Here is a 24,887-nt window from a genome sequence, read left to right as displayed (position 1 = left end):
TATTTACACTATGGAACATGAATTAGTAAACTTTGGGGGACATTTTAGCCAACATGTCAAAATAATGTCTTGAACTTTAAAATATGTCTAAACTACAAATTCCTATGATAACAACGTATGCAATACTAAATAGCTATGTATTAACTTGTTACATGCAAAGCTCCATATATCTCTCCGTGAATTCAATTTCGTTTTAAATGGCTTCCTAGAGATTGTACAAGTTAGCTAGGGCGAATGATGCCACCTACAGGCGTTTTCTTAGCCCCTCGCACAATGAGTGTCTTTTCCCCTTGTGAATTTGGCTGAAGAAAAAGACCGGCATGAATGCACCGGGTGAGGAGGGCGCCATTTTGGATCATGCTAAATATAAAGCACGGTGTAAAGCTATAGGAAGCCTTGAAATCGAATGGCTCTCGAAACAATACAGGCTTCCTCAAATATGAGTGAAATACATGGGAAGGGCACTGGGAACGTTTACAATGAAACGTTCTTAATACAACCGAAAGAGTGAAACTGATTAACTGAATAATTAAATTACTTTCTTATTTCCTACTCTGCTGTAACTATCTTTTGGCGCGTATGAGGAAAATACCGGCTGGGTTTTTCTTCTTAGTAAGCGGGTCTCCATTCCGAGCGCTGATTGGTGGAAAGGGACATCAATCACCTCTTAGCCGCTCCCCTCCCCCCATTCAGCCACTAGCTGTAATGTTCCTGTGTGTTTACTACTGTATTTAGGATAAGGACACAGTCACGTATATGCTCTGAGTCTTCAACAGAAAGTCTTGGTTTTAGTCGTTTTTAAAGGCATCTCGTAGAAATCCACCATGCCTAAAAGAAAGGTAAGTAAGTCTATTGTTTGTGTTAATAGTTTTACTTGAAAATAGTGAAGGAGTTAGCTATTGATAGCTGGCTGTTTATTGTAAAGCTATGTCCACAAGACTTGGCTTTAGGCAAATTCCATTTCTTTGCAAAATATCTAATATTCCTAAGTATTATTTAGTCGTATTTTAAGCGCTGCGGTACAAATCGATTCCAATTTCCATTATTATCGAGAGTGGACTAGTATTCAGTTTCTTCAGCAGCCTTGCTCGGTGGAGTCTGAAATCTAGTTTTGGTCTCCATGCTGGTAAACCTCAAGCAGCCATGCTTTTACAGTTAACTGTGAAAATGGCTGAGAACAAACGCTGTTTTAATCGTTTTAAACCGCTAAACGGACTACAACCGGGGCTTGAAAAATGGCGCATGGAATTTCTTTTCAGTTGCACTCGCCAAGGTCTACTTTAATGGCGGCGAAAAGATATATTTGTTGTTTTTTTCCCTTTGTCCGTGCTGCCAGATGGCTGCAATGGCGGTCATTTGTCGGCAGATGGCGCCTTGGATTTTTTTCGCCACGGCCCCTCCCCCCTAGGGCTGATTCGAGGCTTTGAGAACTTAAGAGTCGTCCCTAAAGCTTTGTTGTCGAACCGGCAAATAAAATTGATTCAGCTCAAGTGCACACACCCCCACGAGACGCAGATACCGAAGGAAATTCCAATGTCACCGTTAATAGTTTGTTAATAACAATACGAATGTACAATTATTATATATAAGTTTCGTACTTTTGTTTTAAAATGGTATTTTCAGAAGAAGCACGTAGGAAATAGAATATTTTTATCTGTGTAATGCTTTTATTAAAACCAGTGGTTGTGTGTATGTATGTATGTATCTATATAATCATGTTTTTCTCCAATATTTCTTTTAGCAACAGGGTGCTGAGGGTGATGCAAAGGAAGAAGTATGTAATGTTACCCATTTTGTTGCATTTGTTTTATTCTATGGTAACTTATCTAAACCTTTTTACATGTAACAATGTGTATTTATTTGTATTTTCTATTTGCCTTTTTCCCCCTCATAGTTATTCATATGAAATATGCCAAGTTATGGTTTTTGTTAAGATGTATTTTATTTAGTTGTTAATGTTTGATGTTCTTTCTGCCTTTTCAGCCTCAGAGAAGATCTGCGAGGTTATCTGCAGTAAGTCAACAATAACAGTTGTGTTGTTTGAAAATAATTAGTATTTGTTTTTTACAAAATAACTTGCATTCTTTACATATAAACTCAAGTGTTGTTTTTAATTATTAAGTTGCTTAAGTGTTTTAATCCATTTGCAGTAAATGATGTATAGTAAACTGTGTATACTTTACAGAAACCCGCTCCCCCCAAGCCTGAACCGAAGGCAAAAAAGCCAGCTAAGGTATGTACATGTTAATAATTTTGTACTTCCACTGGAGGCATGAAGACACTTAATAATTACTTGTAGAAGAAATGGTTTTAAATAGTAGTGTTGCATGGCTGGGTCCACTTCAATATCAGATGTATTAGGTTACATTTAAATAGGCAAATGTTGACCTAATTGTGGAGCATATTTAGGTGGGGTTTGGGCGGTGATTTGGTGTTTGGTATTCCTTATCAAAAGCGATTACCCAGAAATACCCTTCTCACCACATAAATGCGGTGTTCCGTAACACCCAGAGTGTTTGAATAAACACTGTACAGTGTTTATAAAGGTCCAGTTGGATTAAAGTGAGCTCCAGTGTATAGCATTTGTTTGGTAGGGGCTGTTGGTTGTTAAAATGTTTAATTAGTTTTAAATTTGCTTAGTAAATGTTAACTTGTCGTTTTTAGACAACTTTCTTTTCATGTTTTCTTTTCTAACAACTAAAAAATATACTACCTTTTTTTTACTAACAGAAAGACAAAGTGGTTAAAGACAAGAAAGAAGACAAAAAGAACAAAGGGAAGGCCAAGGAGTCTACAGAGCCAGAGGCCAACGAGGAGAACCACTCAGAAAATGGAGAAGCCAAGAGCAACGCGGTACAGTTCAAAAATTTGTTAATTTTTATCTTTTACAAGTTTAGCACCGGTTTTAGATCAAGATGTTTGTTTAATATTGTTCAAATCAGTACTAATTGCATTAGTATTTTAAGCAACCTAGAAAACTTATTTATTTGAGGTGGGAAATTGACTAAATAATATGATTGATGTTGACCGTATTGCATTGTGCATACTGTTTCATACACATGTTACCAGTGACAAGAATGAGTTATGTTATACTATAATAAAAACAGAAAATAGTTAAACAATAATTTTCATTACACATTGAGAGAGCTGTAGACCATGTAATGTAGAAGCCTTGCATTTCTAATGAATAGTAGTAGGCATGTGTCTTCCAAATGTATTTTTCTGGTATAAAATGACATTTTTACACTAGGTAAGAACCCCATGATTGTTATACAGAGGGAAATAAAATATGATCACTGTTAAAAATATAAGACAGATAATCTGAGACAAATGTATAAGGGATAGGAACCCGCAACGTTCTAATAAAATAAAGATAGGGAAGATGAACCTTATGGAAATCGACAAGTTCTGTTCAAGTGAAGCCTGCATAGTAATCATGAACAATATCTTTTTTCAGGTCGAGGAGACTCCAGCTGAAAATAAGGAGGAAGCAAAGTCTGAGTAGCACCACTGCCTCGCATCAGCCGTGTCTCCCTGTTCAGTCCCCTTTTTTCCATCTTTCAAAAGCGCTCTCATTCATGCTGTTGCCCCTCTCTTCAAGGCATATTGTTAACAGAGGAATATTTTTATCAATGATTTTATAAGTATCAGTACAGATTTTTAGCACAAACTAAAGCTGAATGCGGCATACCTTGCAGATCTGCAGCAGTAAATATTAGTTTCTGCAAGATGAACACTAAATTTTTTTAATGCCATTTTGTGAGTGTTAATAGCTTGGTCTCATAAGAGCATAAATGCGTCTACAGGTTTGAATGGTTACCCTATTTTTTTTTTTTTTTTTTTCTATCCCCCTTATCCAAAGTATTTTACCATATAACAAGTGATATTTTTTTTGCCCCCCACATTCTCTACTTTTTTTTTTTTTTTTTTTAACCTTATATGTGCAGTAAGTCTACTTGCTTTTTGTCTCTTTTACTAGATTTTTTTTTTTTTCCACGTCAGTGTATTATTGTTAGTATGGAGGAATACCAGAAAAAAACATCTGAAAAACATTCCAGGGCAGAGATACATGGCCTGTTCTTTTCACCCTACCCTGCATTAGTTCAAAAACAATATTTTATCATGAGCAGCTAATCCAAAACTATGCTGTTATATGAAATTTTCTAAACAATGATAATTTTTTTAGTATGAAATTCGAATCTTTACTGAAGTATGCAGGTGTTCATGTACCCTAGCTGACGTTCTGGATGTCTCTTAATAAATGAAACCTTCGAATTTTCCTCAGCTGGCTTCTCTACATTATTTGTTCATACTTTGATTTTCGTACCTGATTAAAACTTGTGCCTTTAAAGGGGAATGCTTTTTAAAAATTTACTTTTTAGTAATTTCCCTCCCTTTTTAATATTGATGTAGGTCTCTGGTGTGCATGTACAAACGGGAAACAGGAATATAATTTCTATTTTTCTATTGGCCGGGGCTTAAACCCACTAATTAGATTTCATCCCTCCCAATAGGATGTCATATAAAAAGTTACCTTCTCCTGGCTTTTTGCTCAGCTCTGCCTAGCGGTACTCAGCTCTCCACTTTTATGGTAGGACATAGCTCATTTTCATAGATACTGTAATGGAGTGTTAGTAGGAGGAATGAAACAGATGGAGTTTGAGGTATGAAAAATGTGTTATTTGAGGAGTATTTCAGCTGGATCGTTAACAGACACTTTGGCAGTGTTGATTAGCCTAAGTATTTCTATCTGTAGCTGGACAGTGACATACATTATTTCATCTATGCTTTTTATTACCAAAAGGTGAATAGAGAAAACCTTAGGCATTATGACCAGAATGAGAAGGGATAACTGTCACTACTGACTGTTGCTTAATAATATTATTGTAAAATAGAACTGTAATCCCAAAATGTGAATATTTTCTGTTGGTAATGAGCATTGTTACTTTAATAGATAGTGTTTATGTGATGCTTATTAAAATCTCTCCAAAGTGGACATATGTTTTTTTTTTTTTTTTACTTATTAGAATTGCAATTATGTAATTCTATGTATTCTTTTGCGGCACAAGGTCAAGCTTATCTGCTTGATGTCAGATTTTTTTGTGCCAAATACTTGGATCCATTCGAATGAAAAGGTTAATGTGGCATCATGCAAATGTGTTTTAATGCCAGGTGGGTAGGTTTAAGTCTATCACAAACTGTTGTTCTCCTGGCTTTTCATACTCCACCTTGGTGGTCTATGATGGGGTCTTTGTTTAAGGTTGGCTTCATGTTCATAAAATTATGGATAGGAAATACATGCAGGTTTCCAATGTCAGCAACATCACCCACTGTGACAACTTAATGTGTCAAATTACTACATACTGTATCAACCCTCTTAAGCCCTAGAGATAAATTTGTCGAAGGCAATATTATACATATCTATTTTTATCATTATTCAAGTTATCGTTGTATTTTACCCCATTTATGTTAATTACCCCAAAATGTAGCATTATAGGATATTTAAATTAGGTGAATGATGTGGAAATCGCAGCATTTTCTATATATAGTGCTCTGTCCCCTCTGTACACCACCACAATATCCCAGATGTTATTTTCGTGTATTTTTTTTTTACTTTAATGATTTTATCAAACATATTGCATTAACATATATATATACTTTTCACCCTTGTTAATGCAAATATCTAATCAACCATTGTAAAAAAAATGCCAAAGAACATCACAGAACATACACCATGCAAACTTTGAAGGCCACAGCAGCTAAAGACGACAACAGGTGCCAGTCCTGTCAGCTAAAAACATGAAACTGAGGCCACAGTTCGCATGGGTTCACACAATTGGACAATTTTGGAAAAATGTTGTCTAGTTTAATAAGTCTTGATTTTTTTTTTTGTAAATTCTGCAGAATTTAAAAACAACAGAAAAGCATCAATCTACTTTAGGCCCCTTAGAACCAATAGAGCATCTTTTAAATGCCACAGCCTATCAGAGCATAGTTGCTGATCATGTCTATTCTCTTTTTTAAACTCCTTATTCAGGCTTGTCATATGACACAAGGAACAACTGATGATGTTAATAATAATAATAATAATAATACAGTATTATGTCAATGACCTTTGTATGCCTTACCCATACCTACATCTGCCGCCTAAGGGTGGAAATAAATAAAGACCAACTGCGCACATATCCATAATGAACATGTGCCACAGAGTACAGTAAATTAAGAGTGTTAACAAATTTCAAGAAAGGGTTCCCTATGTTTTGAAATCCCTTATTAGAGCCTGAAAGTGAAAATCTAAGGCTTTCAAGTTTAAGATTATAACAAGTTCCTTTAATCCAACTTGAATTCAAGTTTGAAGGACAGAGAGCCTCAAGTTGAGCAAAATCAGATTCTGGACCAATTAAGTCAGAGCATCTTTTGTCGTCACATAGAGGCTAGAGTTTTAAGGGAATCCCAAAAATGTCTGAAAGTGATTCTGACCATAGGCCCTACCTGTTGTGTCTTAAGCGGTTTCCCCAAAGGATGGCTATTTAGGGCAAGACCAAAACATATGAATGTGATTAGCAGGGGGTTGTTGCATCTGTTACAGGTATCACTGACCGACAGGCAGATTCCGGCTAACATCATATTTTTGTAATGAACTTTATTAAAGACTTTGCATTGGATTAGGCAATGAGGGGCATGTATGGAAGAGGAGTGAACTCTAGAGAGAACCTAAGGCCAAATATTTTTGCTTATAAGTTAATTTAAACTTTAGGTCATCTTCCTCTGTAGTTTTAGAATTTAGAGTGGTTTTGGTGCAAATAACTAATGAATTTATTGTATGGAGATGCTTTTTTTTTTTTGGTTTAGCCCTATAGTCAGGAAGAGTGGTTGAGAATAAAAGGGGATTTTTAAAATGTATTTATTTATTTTTACAAAGTCCTAAATCTTAAAAGTAGGAGAGGTTGGAGTTTGGTAAGTTATTTAGGGATTTGAGCTTTGCAAAAGATGAAAAAATTTTGTTTTTTATATATATTTTTTGACAGTGGTGACACCCTTGTTGTAGCAAAATTTAAATGTTATGTTTGAAGATGTGATTTTTAAGCAATGGAGATGGACTTTGTAAAAGAATAAAAATCCAAAATTGTCTCCATATTTTCAATGACTTGGACATGTTTATGTTTGTTTCAAAGGACAACATGGAAAAAGCAAGTTTTGCACATAGAATGGAGAGTAAAGAAAGGTGTCAGGCCATCTTTTCCAGGAAAACCCAAACAGAGATAAAGTCATCATCGTTGCACATCTAATATAGGAGTCTTTGCACATTGGCTAATTTTCTCTGAAGTTAGTGAGCACCAGGTAGGAATCTGCCTAATCTGTTAATTAATGATTTGGTAATAAATGTGTGGATAAACTGAAACCTGTAGAGGATTTTATGAAGGACAAATGTCTTAATGTCCTTCCCTTTATGATCATTACAATATTGTGCAATGTCACTACCTGATTTTATTTCAAAACAGTTTTAAACTCGACAACGAGCTCATTGTACTCAAATGTCCTCCATAGTCACCAATCAAACAGAGCACCAACAGTAGATTTGCTCATAGATGTGCAGCTAACCAATCTGCAGCAAATGCGTGATGCTATCAGATGGTCAAAATGGGCCAAAATCTCTAAGGCATGTTTCCAGCACCTTGGTGAATCCACACCATAAACAATTAATGCAGTTCAGAAGGCAAAAGTGGGTTCAACCCAGGATCAAGGTGAATGCATGCATTTTAAATGTAATTGAACTAAATATATTGTGGAAATGGTTCTCCTCCACACTGCATCTATTGTATAAGTTCATTACAAAAATGTTAAGCTAGCCAGATTTTACACACGTCAGTGATACCTGTAAAAGATGCAAATGGTCAAAAAAAAAACCTTTTTAAAAGATCCATTTAAGATCCAGATTGTAGCATTACAAAATGAAGAAAATAAAAAAAATATTAGTAAAGTCTAATATGTACTGTATATATATATGCATATTCACTATTCAATTTCAATGAAATTTTATTTGTATAGCGCTTTTAGCAATTGTCATTGTCGCAATGCAGCTTTACACAATCACAATGGTCAGTTTGTTCCTGGTGAGCAAGCTGAGGCAAGGAAAAACTCCCTGAGATGGTAATAGGAAGAAACCTTGAGAGGAACCAGACTCAACAGGGAACCCATCCTCATTTGGGTGAAACAGAAAGCAGGAAATGATCTGCATTTATACAGTGTGTAGGGTTTGAGGCAGTTCAGCTATAATAGCTGATGTTAATTGATGTTAATATGGAGTCCAGGTAGTTATTGAAGACTGGGGTAGACTTGTAGGAAGTTTTAGTCCTGAACTATCAAACTGTCAAGTCCCCAGAGAAACAGTTGCCAACACCAGTCGGGGCCAGAACCATCTTCTAGGTAGAGAGAATCCCCAGACACCAGACGCATCCCAGAGAGACACACGGGGCATCCATGTGATGAGATCTTTAGCCAGAAGCGGGGCACCAGGATGGGTCAGACAGGTCCGGAGGGCAGAGGGAGCCTGGATCACTGGGAGCTTAGGAATGACATGTGTAGCTCGACAGAGAGAGAGAAAGAGTGAAAGTGGGAGAGAGGAAAGAGAAAGAGGGGTTGAAAGAGAAGAAGAGGAGAGATGGCAGTTAGGTATGGTCACAGTCACACAATGTATAATGTGAATGTATATTAACTGTAGAGTGCAAGCAGAGACTCCGACAGGACTAACTATGACAGCATAACTAAAAGGGAGAGCCAGAGACGGAAACACAAACATGAGGGCTTCCTGAGATGTAAAGCAAACAATCACCTCACCGTCAGCAAACCTGAGTGATCAATGAGAGTGACAATACCGTTCAAAAGTTTGTATTCACTTTCTAACTCCATGATTGTTTCTTTTGAAAGCGTCCAAAAATGCATTAATCTTCTTTAACCAGTTAATGGTGAGATGTGTCTGCTACTTATGCTCTGTAAAGACTTCATAATGCCTCTAATCTGAGGTGCTGTTAATTGGTCATTTTTAGGCTGAAAATTCTAAATGAACTTCTCGTCTGCGGCAGAGGTAGGTTTTGTTCTCGCCCTCCTGGAATGGTCTTCATGAGAGCCAGTTTCATTATGGTGCTTGACGGATTTTGCAAATGCACTTGACAATACTGTTCTTGCAAGATCTATTACAGAAAGGCTGACCTCTGTGTCTTAAAATCACAACTAACTGTTGTTTTTCTTGTTGTTACAGAATTACCTAATTCCATATGTGTTATTTTATAGTTTTGAAATCACCAGTATTGTTGTAGAATGTAGAAAATAAATCCCTAAACAAAAACAAAGAAATTTGCAAGTGACCCCAAACTTTTAAACGGTAGTATATGTATTTTAATTATACATATACAGTATTCATACATATATAAAATACATAATCTGTTTTCTAAATATCTGCTTAGAATTCTGTATTAAAAGCAATTTGTCAAATTAATAAATGCAAACATGAAAACAACATGCAAATGAAACAAAATAATCAGAAATCTGTATAAAATTTTATAGTTAAAATATTAAAATATGGCCCTTATTATTTAAGACATTGTAATACACTGCTGTAAAAATATAAAAATTTAAACACAAGATATTATAGGTCATAAACACAAAATATTTCAGAAGAATTTAGATAGCAACTGCACATGACAGACATTGGGGGGCATGGTAGCTCAGCAGTTTGCACTGTTGCCTTGCAGCTCCAGGGTTGGAGGCTTGTGTCTCACAATATCTGTTCCAAAGTAAATCTCGTGCATGTACCATTGTGCATGCACTCAACGTTAGGTGTTTAAATAGTTAAATACAACTAATATAACAAGTGGTTTCTCCGTAGTCAACACAAAATGCTACTTTTAATGAATACTACAGTATACAAATAATTCAACCTCTTGATGAGAAGGCTCTTCAGTACTTTTCAGAGCCCCCTTTACATATTATGACCTGCTACAAATGTGATATATTGCCAGACACTAGCTTCTGGCCTGTAGTTCAGTAAGATTATTTATGCATGCTGCAACTGCTTTTTTTTTTTTTTTTACTTTATTTTCTATTTGATTCAAGGCAGTGGACTATGATGACCCTCCAGGACTATGATGGAAGGTCCTGTTGGAAGGTCCAATGATACTGAAAGTTCATCTTGTTGGCGTTAATGTTTTTTTTCAAGTATACTTGATTGAATCCATCTTGCCCTCTACACAGGTTTCCAGTGGCAGGAGGGGCAAAATTTTATTAAATAAAAAAAAATTGAACAAATTGCTCTTGTTTCACTGATTTTTCGCGAACAGCTGACAAAACTTTAGCTTACAGTTGTGTGAGTGTATGAGGTGATTGTTCAGTTGATGTAACCTGGCAAATACTGGCTGTTATCTTACTGATGACCAGTGGAATAGTACTGCTCATGTCCTCAGTGTTGGATGAATTCTTCTTCTTCTTCTTCTTCTTCTTCTTCCTCACTGCTCTCATTTGGGGTCACCACAAAGACTTTGTCTCCACCGAACTCTGTCTACCATATCTTCTGTCACTCCAACCTCCTACATGTCCTCCCTAACCACATGTATAAAGCTTCTCTTGGGCCTACCTCTTCTCCCCCCTGAGCAGCAGCTCCATCTCTAACATTATCCTCTTGATATACCCCTACTCCCCTTGCACATGTCCAAACCGTCTTAATCTGGCATCTCCATCATGGTATTACTATAGTTACTATAGACACTTAGTAAACTCCAAGTTCATGACCATGACCATGAAGATCCTTTACTTGGCTGATTCCGACAACTGGTAACTTGTGACTATGGTAGCTCAATAGTTCAGGTCTGAAATTCCTACAAACAGTTTTGTACCTGGGCCTCCAAAAACTAAAGTGTACCCTACGCATAGAATTCAATGATTTAAATTGAAGTCACTAAAATGTTTACTATATCACCACAATTTTCATCCAAGAGGATACACCCACCATTAAAAGCCTGCTTGATACAAGGCCAAAACAGTTTATAACAACATAAGTTAAATATTTATTATTAATTAATCACATAAGTGTGTGTATATTTGGTGCCATGGTTCACCCATACTACATGTTAGCTATTGATAGGTGGCAGCTTGGTTTTAGCTGTAGTCTCTGTAGATGATCATCCATGGAAATAGCCATCTTTGTTTGTATGCATAAATACCATTGACATAATGGAGTCAACTATGCTGTAAAATGTATTTTTACTTAGATCATGAGCATCAATCTTGGTTCTCTGCTTTACATCCAATCTTTTTTATCCGAGTGTTTTTCTAAGCTCTAACACATCTGATTTAGCTTAATTTGATAAGAATCTGATATGTTTAACCAAGGTTGGTCAATCAAATATGCAATGATGTGACCCTAAATATTGTAGATTACTATAAAAAATGCAAGAACATTAGTCACATATGAGTAATATTGAACACGTCCATAAAAATAGTTTTGGAGGCTTATGGTAAAATTGATTCATGAAACTCTGCCCTTTTTATAGCTTTAGAAACCTTTAATCTACAGCCATAATGGGTGTCATTTGGAGAAAATTGATCCTACAAGTGCTTATGAACTGAGCAGCATCACAAAAGATCATAGAGTTTTTCATTAACATTCTGTGTAGCTATTGATTACCCTGTTGGTTTTATAGACATACCCATGATCAAGCTACACAGCATTCTAATAACAAACATGAGTAAACAGTCACCATTGGCTATTTAATTTAAACCTAGATTTTGCACAAGGGCTTTTTAATTAAAGCAGAAGTGTGAATGAATTTATATGCTATCCCGTATGACTATTAAAACACGCTGATAGTAACAGGTCACTGTTTGAGCCCATAAACTGTATATTTGCCATAATTCCATAATCTCCCTGTTGAGTCTGGTTCCTCTTAAGCTTTCTTCCTAATGCCATCTCAGGGAGTTTTTTTTTTTTTGCCACCGTCGCCCTAGGTTTGCTCATCAGGGACAATCTAATCATTTTGATTCATACACATTCACATTTCATACAAACTTCCACAATTTCTTTTGTTTGTGTAAAGCTGCTTTGCAACAATGACAATTGTCAACAGCACTATTAAAAAAAATCAATGTCCATTATCCACTCTTAACTAGATTCAAATCAATCAAGCAGTTTATATATTTTTTAACAAATAAAATAAAAAGGAAAATTATTTATACTTAAAAAAAAATCAACTTAGAGAAATGTGCTTTTTTATGAAAGCAAGTGTAAAAAAAACAATGATAACCAAGGGATTATTAGGTTACTGAAGCTAATGGAAAGTGGTCCTACATTTGATGCCATTATATGATAATGACAAAATTTGACATTTGAGTTTTGACTCTATGTGTTAAATCTTACATTAGCACACCTATATGAGATGCTTGAAACCTGTGATACCTGCTAGTGCTTATTGTAATCTAACAATGATGGAGTTGTATCATTCAAATTGATAACAATATAAGTATAGAAAAATACAGTGTATTTAAAAAAATAAGAATATGTTGAAAGTATTTTTTTATAACTCATAATTCCATTTTTACTTCCTCCTCTACCCCCACAAGTGATGGCCAATCTTGCCCCCAATACCAAAGAGATGTAGTGCGAAGAGATCAGAGGAAGACCAGTGGGTGAAATTCCTTTTAGTCCATGCAATTTGAGGATTGTGCTCATGTATTTATGGGAACCCCAGCATGATGGAATGTTTTGCTGTAATATCATGATATTGAAATCCCTGATGGATCCTCTGCCAGTCATATGAACTTACATAGGATGAGGGAGAAATCATAAAATGATATTCTTGACCATGGTTTGTTTGATTAAGCTTTTTGCTGCTTCAGAGTCAATCAGCACTGCCAAAACAGAAACCCCATTTGCACAAAGGATTCTTACAGGCAGGGAAAAGGATTGGTGAAATAGTAAAAACATTTGACTCACTCGGGAAGGGCCTATGGGTTTGCTGACATTCTTCTGGGAGTTCTGCTTGGCTGTGCTTGCTAGGGTATATTTTCTTGAAATGATACTGCTGTCCATAGTAAAAGCTCAATAAGTCTTTGCAACATTTCTCCCTCTCCTCATTGTTTAGCTGAGTGTGACCTAATTGCATGGGCTCTGAGTTGCTGGGTGTGTTTGTTATGGCCCAGTTGTACTGGTGAGGCAGCTGGTTCTAAAGAGGGTGGCCAAGACTGATTAAAAAGTCAACGAGTGAATTGAGAGTCATCTTGTTACCTCTACACATGATATATTTGGTAACTTTTGGGTTTAGACCCTACTGAAATGCAGCCTTAAGAGCAATTTCATCTGCTTCCCGTAGTGGCCAAACTTGGTGCCACTATAGGAATGATGTCAAACTTGAATGTTTACACAGTGTTTTTTTTTGTGTCACTTGGGTTACATTTAGTAACTACTCACTTGTCTCCTTGCTCAAGGGCACATGATCAAAGACATGTTTAAGCAAGCATAAGATAATACAATCATCAGCTCAGTTTCTTGAACCAGACATTTGTAGCCCGGGTGAGTGCTTTTCTTGTAGGGAAAATGATGAATGGAGTGTTTTTCTGCTGTTTCAAGAGCCTTTTGTGTTTTAACAAGTAGAGTGAGAATTGAGGTAGAAAAAACCTTGCAGATGGCTGTTTTTCCAGTGTATGTATAAGGTGGGAGATCAATGACTTGGTCAAGATGGGAGAGGATGTATTGCAGCAGCAGTAAAAAGTGGCTGTATGATCACGATTTTCAAATCAATCCAGGTGCTGCTGTTGTCCTACTAAGCACCTCTGAGCCACAACATTATACCAGTCTGGTTAAAGAGGCACTAGAACTGATGCAGGTGCAGTTTACACAGCTTTTAATACAGAGGTGGCAGACCATTTCAAAACAGCGTTCAAAACTTGTGTTCTAGGAAACGTAAAAGGGTAGGTAGGTAAACTGCAAACATCAGTCAAGAGAAATATCATGAACAGGAGGCTATACAACTAAGAGAGAAAAAACAGAATAATTAAACATGATAACAAAACGCTCAATTATGTTAAGCATGTTAGCATTTACTTCGTATTGAGTGTGTGAACTGAGAGGCCACAAATAGTGTGCTGGGTAATTGTGTCCACATAAAGTGATCAGTCATCAAGTCCTGGAAACACTGAAAACCCTAATAATAAAGGGCTGCTCAAAGCTATTTTTTATTTACAAGTTATAAAGTCAAACAGCAATTTGCCTTACATTATTTATTAATGTTTTTTTTTAATTCAAATCCTCGACTAGGTGCAACTGGTTAGCTGTTAGCTGTTAAAGCATACACAGAGTAAAGACTTTGGTGTTCAGACAAATGACACGGGTAGCTGTAGACAAGCACCCAAGAGAAGTCTTTATGTTGTGTTCTACAAAGACTGTGCAGCAAAGTGCTTTGTGCTGGACATTTGGAGTGAAATAATGATTTTATCACTCAAGGGAAATTTTCTCAATCGGAAATGTTTGTCATAGAAGTGCTGTTGACTTTCCTAGGGTCAGAGGTCTTCAAAAGAGGACTGCTTTGTGATACCCAAATTTTTGTTGTCTAGTTCTAACATAAAGCAATACTGTCATGCTCGTTAAAACGTTAGTTAATACCAGTTATGTCATACTGGTTCTTTGAATCAAAAACTAAATAGGGAAAGAGGAGGAGGATCTAGTGCAATTGCTATGGCTGGTAGATTCACCAACTGACATTTGCAAATGAAACTTTTCACTTCTACAGTACATCACTTTGCATGCTTAGGCAAAGCCTATTAACTGGTCCATTAAATAGTGTTTTATCTAGCACCAGGTGCCCAGGCATGGGATGATAGTGAGCCTTTTTTGAGGCCCGAAATTTTATCTTTGGGGTGGTTGATTGATACATGAATTATCAGTATCTTTTAATTTTGTGTCTGGGAGTTTAAATTTGTCTTAGTGGCTCATTCTGTATAGCTTGTAATTTTATAATGAAAAAGAAGATAAAGCATCAAACAAATTGCCCATTACAATTACCTGCAAAGACTTATGTCTGTTGGTATGCCCTTCAAAGTTGTAAATCTTTTTTGTCCATTGGGACTTTTTTTTTGTTGCTATTCACTGACATTTATAGATGTTAATCAACATGTACATTAGGTTTAAATATAAATGGCCATCTTGGTAATGCAAAGTCATTGAAGTAATTGGGGAAATGCCACTGACTGCAACCAGAAACATTTGGACAAAGCAAACGCTTTCCCTCAGTCTTTGAGAAAATTACTTAACAAATGAAAACAAAAGTATTTAGTCAGTTTAAACAACAGTATTAAGTGAGATGGACTGGATAAAGACAAAGGGTGCCTCTTACAGTGGGGAAAAAAAGTATTTAGTCAGCCACCAATTGTGCAAGTTCTCCCACTTAAAACGATGAGAGAGGCCTGTAATTTTCATCATAGGTATACCTCAACTATGAGGAACAAAATAGGGGAAAAAAATCCAGAAAATCACATTGTAGGATTTTTTAAAGGATTTATTGGCAAATTATGGTGACAAATAAGTATTTGGTCACCTACAAACAAGCAAGATCACAGACCTGTAACTTCTTCTTTAAGAGGCTCCTCTGTCCTTCACTTGTTACTTAATATTAATGTACAACAATTGTTTTCTAATACAGCAATAATAATTGAATATTGTGATAAAAAATCTTCATCCTGTAAAAGAAAAACTTTTTCTGAATGATTAAAACTTATAATAATTAGAATTGCTGAAAATTTTCTTTACCAAAACCACAACAGGACTAAAACATCAGTTTATATTAAAAGAATAAATAAAAGTCTAAAACTTTTCAACCCAAATTAGTTATTAATACCAGTATAAGATAATTAAAAGATATTGGATTTGCTATGGCATGCAGGTGCAACATTAAACTCCCTACATATCCACAATGTCAGTCAAATAATATTGGAAGGAATGGAAGGAATGGGGGAAGGGGTGGGAAGAGGCTGTGGGGAGATGTACTGCATCCAGACACTAGAGGGGGTCAGGCACATATTGGTTTCCCTTTTTAACTGGTGATATTTTGGCCAGCATATACTGTATATAATCACTGCTTCAGTCTGCTACTTGTGATAAACTCTCTTACAAATCCATTGCCCAAGGCCTGCCATTATGCAGCTCTGTTGTGCTCTGTGTCTTATACATATCTACTCCATCTGACCATGTTTACAGTACATTTACTGTACACCCTTGAGTTCTAATTCTGACCAGGTAAAAATTCCCCCATACACATTCTGCTGCCTTCAAGCATTGTAGGAAAGGTATAACTTAAATGGAAATAAATAAGCAACAATATGTATTTTGTTCATTCATTTTTGTTGCAGAAATGCTATTTAGCTAGATTGCATGTGTGGCATTTATTGTAATGAACTATCTGGGCTATTGGATTTAAAATAGCGCTGGCCCATGTAGTGTTTTATATTGTTGTTAATAGGCAGGAAAGTTGAAAGGCTCCTTTGCTGTTCTTCTCTAAGTAAGTACATTACACTGATGGAGGATAGTAGACAGTAGGTCTGTGAAATGCTGGTCTTTAAAGACACTTTAACAAGCTCATTATCCCATAAAGGGAGCTGCAGTTTTTCATTTGCTGCTCAGAGAGTCTGCAGTTCTTTCAGAGACAGCAGCAGTATAGGATTCCTAGAGGGAGCTGTCATTTTCTTTTCTTCTGAAACATTACAGTAACTGCATGTAACTGTATATCGATCTTCAAAAAAGATTATTTTTGACAGTAAAAAGTGAAACGATTTATAAAAGCTGGGATATTCACAGTTTAGTTATAGCAGTTGTAATTAGAAGTTTTAAACATAAGTGCCTCAAGATTTGTATAAATAAGTAATATAACTAATATTTTAGAAAACCTTTTGCATCAGTCTTCTACTACTATGTTATGCATGATAAAGATTTCATATAACATTGGCATCTAAGATAATGAAGTCAGATAACAGCATAGTTACCCCCCAAAAGGCAAAATCGTATTACTAACCACACACACACAAGATTATATAAACTGTCTACAACAAATTCTTTGATGATTCAACTGATCATCAATGATCAGTTATATAGATTATTTTACTGATTTTCATTAAGGCACTGAGGTCTTGGTGAAGAAATCATAAAAGAAATTAAACAGCCTGTGAATAGATAAAAGGTTGAATGAAAAACAGTATTCCAGCCTACAAGTCAATGGCCCATCAAGGAAGTTGTCGTAGCAACCATGTCTGAGTTTTTGAAAAGAGCTTTTAGCATGGACAAAAAATGTACTTTATGATAGACGGTAAACATCAGTTACATCATTTATTTTTATGCAAGTGCAAAAGTTCATTTTCATCCATGGCATCATATCTGAATTGTGAATAAACACTAGCTTCTTTTCCTCTCTTGATTAGAAGTGCACTGTGTAGTAATACATATACCTGGCTTTATTAAAAAAAAAAATCTTAGTTATCTATTTTTTAAGCAATGAAATAAACAAGAAAAGAATCACTGGAAATCTAGTGTAGTAAATGTAGGAAATAAAGTGTAGTGATGTAGTGGTTTAATGTTGTTAATTTCTTTCTTGATTTGGTCCTTGTTGAATTGCTCCCTATTTCAGCACATTAAACTGTGAATGTTTATGGAAGAGTTGAGTCATCTTCAGGCCTGAGAACAAGGCATCATAGAACAAGTTAAAATTTATATGTGGTAATGCAAACTGTAAGTCACAATTACGGCTTTCCACATAGCAGATATGTACTTGAAAAATAGGGAGAATTTTGGAAGGGTCAAATATTGGTGCTGCATCAAGGAAACTAAGGAGATTTTACATGGCTGAAACTGGGATAAGAACCCTTCACAACATTTTTAAATCCTGATAGTACTGGACCATCAAAATTGTGGAAGAAATGTGGTTTGAAAAAAAAAATCATGAGATCACTTACACACTTGTGAAGTTCCATGGAAAGTAATTAACAGTAAAACTTACAGCTATGATTAATGTCTAGCTTCAGTTTGCTAAGAAACATAAAGATTGGAATTTAGAGAAATGGAAAAGGTCATGTGGTCTGATGAGTTCAGATAGACCCTATTCAATAGGAGGGATGCATCAGGGTAGGAAGGTAAGCACAAGAAGCAATGCACCCATCATGCATAGTGCCCACTATACAAACCTCTGCAAGTAGTGCTGGAATCTGGGGATGCTTTAGATGGTCAGTTGTATGCTCAGCAACATTATGTGGTCAGTTCATGACCTTAATGTACTTAATGATCAGATTATCACACCAACAGCTTGATTCTTCCATGATGGCACATGCACATTCCAGGACTCCAATTGTGAGTCAGGGCCAGGGGTAGCTCAGTGGTTAAGGCAACGGACTACGGTTCAGAAGATCCCAGGTTCAAACCCCACAACCACCAAGTTGCCACTGTTGGGCCCTTGAGCAAGGCCCTTAACCCTCAACTGCTCAGATGTGTAATGAGATAAAAATGTAAGTCGCTCTGGATAAGAGCGTCTGGCAAATGCCTAAATGTAAATGTGAAAGAGTGATTCTTGAGGAATCATTGTTACACATGAACTGGCAAAATGGGTCCCCAACAAATCATAAAGGTCAAGAAACAATGTGTGCATTTTGTTCATTTGCAAGACTTAAAGGTGACATACTGTTCTCACATTAATCTTTTGACTAAATCGAATGAGACACACAATACTCCTCTCACACTCTGGACTGGAATGACTCATCTTGAAGCCCTACTCTTGCTCAGTTTCCCCTGCTCACCTGGGGCTTTATGCACTTGTGACCCACCTCCTGCAGCTGTGAATAATCCTACCTGAATGCTTTAAAAACATACACTTCACAAAAACAATTACTGGCTTATATACCACCCTGGAAATTTAGTAAGACATTTTGTAATGTTGTTATGCTACATCCTTCTCTACATGCCTTAATCTACACCTTAATCTATGGCCAAACCATAAATACTACCTGCCCAAAAAAGATTTTGCACAATATTACATTAGACTGCCTTTTACTTTTATTAAGTCAGGCATTCACTATGGCATGGTTTCGAAAATGAATGCTTATGCTTTTAGGATATTAACACTTTCAAATTTTTAGCCAAATGAATCTTACTATTGTCAGTCTGAAATACGCCTGTGACATTAAAGACCAAAAAAAAAAAAAAAGAATTATTAGCATATTCTGGTAGTCAGACTGTGGGAGGAAACCCACCAAGAACGGGGAGAACATGCAGACTTCATGCACACAGAGATGGGAATAGAGCCTGGCCAGGAATCAAACCCGGACCCTGGCGGTGCAAGGCGACAGTGCAAACCATTACACCACCGTGCCTCCCAGATGCTGGTAGTCAGCTGACTGTATTTTATTGCCACATTTCATTGTAGCGACACCAGATATAAAAAAAAAACCAGCTTCCAGTGCCTTATACATTTACATTTTGGGCATTTGGCAGACGCTCTTATCCAGAGCGACTTACATTTTTATCTCATTACACATCTGAGCAGTTGAGGGTTAAGGGCCTTGCTCAAGGGCACAACAGTGGCAACTTGGTGGTTTTGTGGTTTGAACCTGGGATCTTCCGAACCGTAGTCCAATGCCTTAACCACTGAGCTACCCCTGGCCCCTATACAGTTTGTACTATGCATGGGTGCATTGCTTTTTACCCTGATGTGCTTATCACTTTGAAATAAGTTAAATCTGAACTCAACTAAGAACATGACCTTTGTTCATTGCGCTTTGCAAATTACAAAATTGCAAATCCAAGCAAAGTAAAGCCTTTTTTCTGATTCGCTTCACTAACAAGTGGTTTTCTTGTGACTACAAAGCTGTTTAATCACAATCCTGTGAGCTCTTATTACATTGTGTATGTATGGAAATGCTTACTTTCACTATTCACTATGCTTTCACTAAGGCTGTTTTACATGGTTTATGTTTTCCACTATGGTTGTTTAAGAAATGAGACGATACTAACTGCATCAGTTAGGGTTTAAAGGAATCGTTACCAGCAGATACCTGTTAATCACTCCAGCAATTATTTAAAGACTGTTAAATATTTACTTATTTAAATCTAAATCTAAAATACTTTCCAGTATGATGCTTAAAGACACCACTGGCGTACACACTTAGTTACATTACAATAACATAATTAGTTTCATAATACTATTATATTATTAATATTAGTACAGTAATATGTGGTTAGAGATGTAGCACTAGTTTCTGAATGTACATATATTCTTATACATATTTATTAGTATTACAGAATTGTTAGACTAATTGATTTTTATTACATTTACTCAGTTTTAAACCACTGAGGAAAACCTCTTTCTCTCAAAAATACTGAAGTAGTCACCTATGTAATTTCTAGTTGCAAGAAATGTTGCTGCACAGTGTGCTATGACATGGGAATATATGGCCTCGGCCTTAAGAAACCTTCATAATGCACAAGAAAGCTTTCTGTGCAGTACATAGGTACAGTCTACTTGTAATATTCACCACTTCTATTATTGTCAGTTAAAAGTTTTTGACTCTATGATAGTAACTGCTCTTTACAACCACCTACTCAGTCTGCCAAGAATGTTTAATAATGCTAGTGGTCATCTGACCCATGCCTGTTGTCAGGGGAAATGGCCAGAGTGGTTCAGTTGATACAGCATGGCCAACTTTGGCCCATCAGCAAAACCTTTCCCTTTTTAGTTGTATCTTGAACAGTACACATAAGCAGTTATACAGGACATGTTTGGCTGATATCTGTATCCAACATAGCTTTTATTCAAAATGTCGTCCAAATGTAAAATTTACAATTTTTTTTAAATAAATAAACAAATGAGCAAATGAAAAATAAAAAATACATTTAATATTAATGTCTACATCCAAGTCTGTAATGCGTAATCAGAATCAAGATATGACATTTATTCTTACAACAGGGTTATGGCATGTTCATGAAGCTTAGTAGGTAAGATAATTTAAAGCATCAACGTTACAAATAATGACAATAGTTATCACAGCCATAAATAATCTTTTGTTTTAGGGACTGAAACAATAATACTAAAAGATATCGCAGAGATGTTTCACAGAAGAGGTTTACTTGTAATCAGGAATACCCATTCGTGAATACCCAGATGTGACCAGATGCAGATCTGTTTGCTATTTAGAATGAGAGAAAGGAATATACCCTCATTGACCACTTCATTAGGTTAATCTATTCAACTGCTGCTAACTAATTACATGGTAGCAAATGGATTTAGTCATGTAGACATGGTGAAGATGATCTACTGAAGTTCAAACCGATGATCGGAGCAGGAAAGAAGGACAATTCTTTAATTGGTTTTGGAATTGACAATTCTTTAAAAGGTTTTCTTTAAGTGACTTTAAAAGTGGCGTTGCAGATGGTGCTAGACAGGCTGCTAATTTACTTGAATTCTCATCCACAACCATCTCTAGGATTTACAGAGAATGTTCTGGAAAAAAAAAACAAATATCCAATGAGTGACAGTTTTCTGGGTGAAATTGCCTTGTTGAAGTCATAGAATGTATAACATAGTGCAGGTGTTTAATGGTCAATTATGAAACATTTAGGCAAATAGTGATTATGGGGGTAGTTTTGGTCAGTGCACTTAGTGTTTATCACTGTTGCCTCTTACCTTCAGGGTTTAAATCTTTCCTCTGTGTATGTGTGTGTCTGTGCATGTGCCCTGTGATGGGTTGGCACCCCATCCTTGATGTAGCCTTTCGGGTCATTGTTGTGGCATTGGACTACAGTTCGGAAGATCCCAGGTTCAAACCCACAACCACCAAGTTGCCACTGTTGGGCCCTTGAGCAAGGCCCTTACCCCTTAAATGCTCAAATGTGTAATAAGATAAAAATGTAAGTCGCTCTGGATAAAAGCGTCTGCTAAATGCAAATGTAAATGTTGTGTTGCATAACCCAATTATGACTAATCTTTGGCTGTCGGACAGATAGCCATACATTTTCCTCTAGAATAGTCTGGTATACAGAGATTTCAAGGTGGCCGATGTTGTAGGCTGCTGTGACAACTACACCAACTTTATTTTCTTTGTTTTTGTTTTAAAGTTGGCTTAAAGCAAAGGATGTGACCCGAAGTAATGGCACTGATGAAAACAAGCTGTCGTCTGCAGACTGCATGCCCTGCCTAGCATCCTGTTAGTCAAAGTACAGTTACTGCAAAACAACCTCAATAACCTCAGAGCCAGGGTTACATAGGACACACCCAACCCACTAACCATCAAATGTCATCCTTTGTATCTTTTTCAGGAATTTACTAGTCAGCGATGTGTACATTCCATCTCAGGAAGCCATGGACATTGCCTTATGTGAACTGCATGAGGCGCTTACTGAGCACCAGACACAACACTATGACGCTGTACTCTTTGTAGCAGGAACGTTAACAGTGCCACCCTTAAAAGCACAGCGCCAAATCTTTATCATATCACCTGCCTCACTAGGGATAAAAGGACCCTAGATCACTGTTACACCCCATTTAAAGATGGCTACAAGGCACAATTGTTTGGGAAGACTGTTTGCAAAATCTGACCATGTCGCCTTCCTCTTGCCAAATTATAAACAAAGGCTTAAACAGGAAGCCACGGCTCAAAGGTAGGTTGCACACTGGACTGATCAATGGATGATGCAGACTGGGACATGTTATGGCACAGCACTGATGAGATCAGTGTGTTCACAGAAGTGGTTGTTGGATTTATTAAGAAACTAGTGGATGACACCGCCTAAAAAAACGACCATCAAAATGTTTCTCAAGCAGAAGTTGGGATGGATAAAACCATCCGAATTGCTGTGAGATCTTGCACAGGTGCCTATAACATGGGACATGAGTCGGGGAAAAATGTTTGCAAAATGGTGAAGGAGGCAAGGCAGGACTAGGGGAAGGAACTAGAGTCCCAGCTTCAGTAAAGAAAAGGAGGTAAAAAAGGCTTGGCAGCGTCTGCCACCTGAGATGCTTGAGAGACTTAAGACTGCCCTTTGAGACCATCCTGTTAGGAAACATCACAACCTGGTTCAACCTGAGCTCTACAGTGATGCAATCAGTTGAGCACATCATGTGCGCCGAGCTCCCTGACCTGCGTTCAATCCACAGCAAGCAATGCTGGGCCAAGGCCAGGAAGATTGTTAAGGACCTCAGCCACCCCAACAACAGATTGTTCTCTCTGTTGCAGTCAGGAAAGCACTTCCCGCAAGCTATTTGGGTCCTTAACCAGTACACCATGAAGAACAAAATAACCAGATCTCTTTTTCTTTGCTCACTCACACAATAAACACTCTCCCATTCCTGCTAAGACATCGAAGCCAGGATGTAGGACAGTACACATTCAGTTGCACATTTGCACAGTTCCTGATCTGTTGAACATTTTTTGTTCTTGTTTACACACTGCTCATTTTTTACACAAATAAAGACCTTTTAATTCCTTCTGTATAGTCTGTGATTTATCCTTCTGCATAATTCATACACTTTTGCACTTTTATACACTTCTATAATTCTATAATATTATATTTAGCAACAAATGTTGTAATTGTTCCAGCTTAAAATATTTTTTACTTTTTTACTTTTTACTCTATTGATATATTTTGTTTTAATTTAACTGTTCTCTCTAGTGCAATTAATTTCTCGCAGAGAAATCATTCTTTTTAGGTAACATAGCGTATAAGCATTTCACTGCATTTCATATTGTCTGGCTCTGTATATGACAAATAAAGTTTGAATTTAAATTTGAGTTCATGGTTGACTCAATGATTGCAAGGTGTCTAGGTCTTCCACACCATGCTTAACCGTGGCTATGAGGTCTTTCTAATGAAATGTTTGGTTTCCACCAAACATGGCACTGTTCACAGAGGAGGCTTTCTCCCAGCAAGCCTTCCAAACAAACCATACTTGTTAAGCACAAACTGAACAAGTTTGTGCTGAACGGACTTTAACTTTAACATTTAACATTAACTAATGGACTTTAACATTTAACATTTAACAATCTCAGTAAAGTATGTACAGTAGAGTCTGAGGTCTAGCTCTTTTTTTTTTATGTCTCTGATCATTTCATGGTCTGACCTTGGGGTAAAAGCAGTGGGACATCCCCTCCTGGGAAGATTGGTAACTTCAAATTGTTTGGAAATTGTTTTAGAACACTTTCCAGATTGATGTGCAGGAAAAATTGCTCCTCTAAGACCATTGGATTTTTATTATGTTTTTCCACACACACACACACACACCAATAAATTCACAATTTCTCCTCATTTTTGATCCTATTCATCCTTGTCACTCCCAAAGAGAACCTCAACATCTTCAACTCTGCTACCTCTAGCTCTGCCTCCTGTCTTTTTTTCAGTGCCACTGACTAAGCCATAGAGCATCGCTGGTCTCACCACTGTCCTGTACACCTTACTTTCATTCTCGCTGATACTCTTTTATCCCACAACACACCTGACACTTTTCTTCACCCATTTTCTCTTGCCTGTACCCGCCTTTTCACCTCCTTTGAACACTCTCCGTTGCTCTAGTCTGTTGACCCTAAGTACTTAAAATTACCTCTGCTTGTCATACGCTTTCTCTAAATCTACAAAGACACAATGCAACTCTTTATTACCTCCTCTGTACTTCTCCACCAGCATCCTCAAAGCAAATACTGCATCTGATGTACTCTTTCTAGACATAAAACCATATTGCTGCTCACAAATGCTCACCTCTGCCCTTAACCTAGCTTCCACTACTCTTTCCCACAGCTTCATTGTATGACTCATTAGCTTTATACCTCTATAATTGCCACAGCTTTGCACATCTCCCTTGTTCTTAAAAAATGGCACC

At 36.8% G+C, this 24,887-nt stretch overlaps 1 protein-coding gene across 1 annotated transcript; it reads left to right on the top strand.

Moving 5' to 3' along the window:
- The first annotated feature begins 680 nt into the window (after window positions 1–680).
- On the top strand, window positions 681–4,284 carry hmgn6 (high mobility group nucleosome binding domain 6). Its single transcript, XM_053505127.1, has 6 exons — window positions 681–839; window positions 1,742–1,774; window positions 1,984–2,013; window positions 2,186–2,233; window positions 2,731–2,853; window positions 3,458–4,284. The coding sequence occupies exons 1-6, from the start codon at window positions 825–827 to the stop codon at window positions 3,503–3,505; spliced, it is 297 nt and encodes a 98-aa protein (XP_053361102.1). The 5' UTR covers window positions 681–824; the 3' UTR covers window positions 3,506–4,284.
- Window positions 4,285–24,887: the final 20,603 nt, after the last annotated feature.

This window comes from Clarias gariepinus, chromosome 10 (assembly GCF_024256425.1).
Source record: "Clarias gariepinus isolate MV-2021 ecotype Netherlands chromosome 10, CGAR_prim_01v2, whole genome shotgun sequence".
NCBI classification, from domain to species: Eukaryota; Metazoa; Chordata; class Actinopteri; order Siluriformes; family Clariidae; genus Clarias; species Clarias gariepinus.
This window is presented reverse-complemented; position numbering and strand designations above follow the sequence as displayed.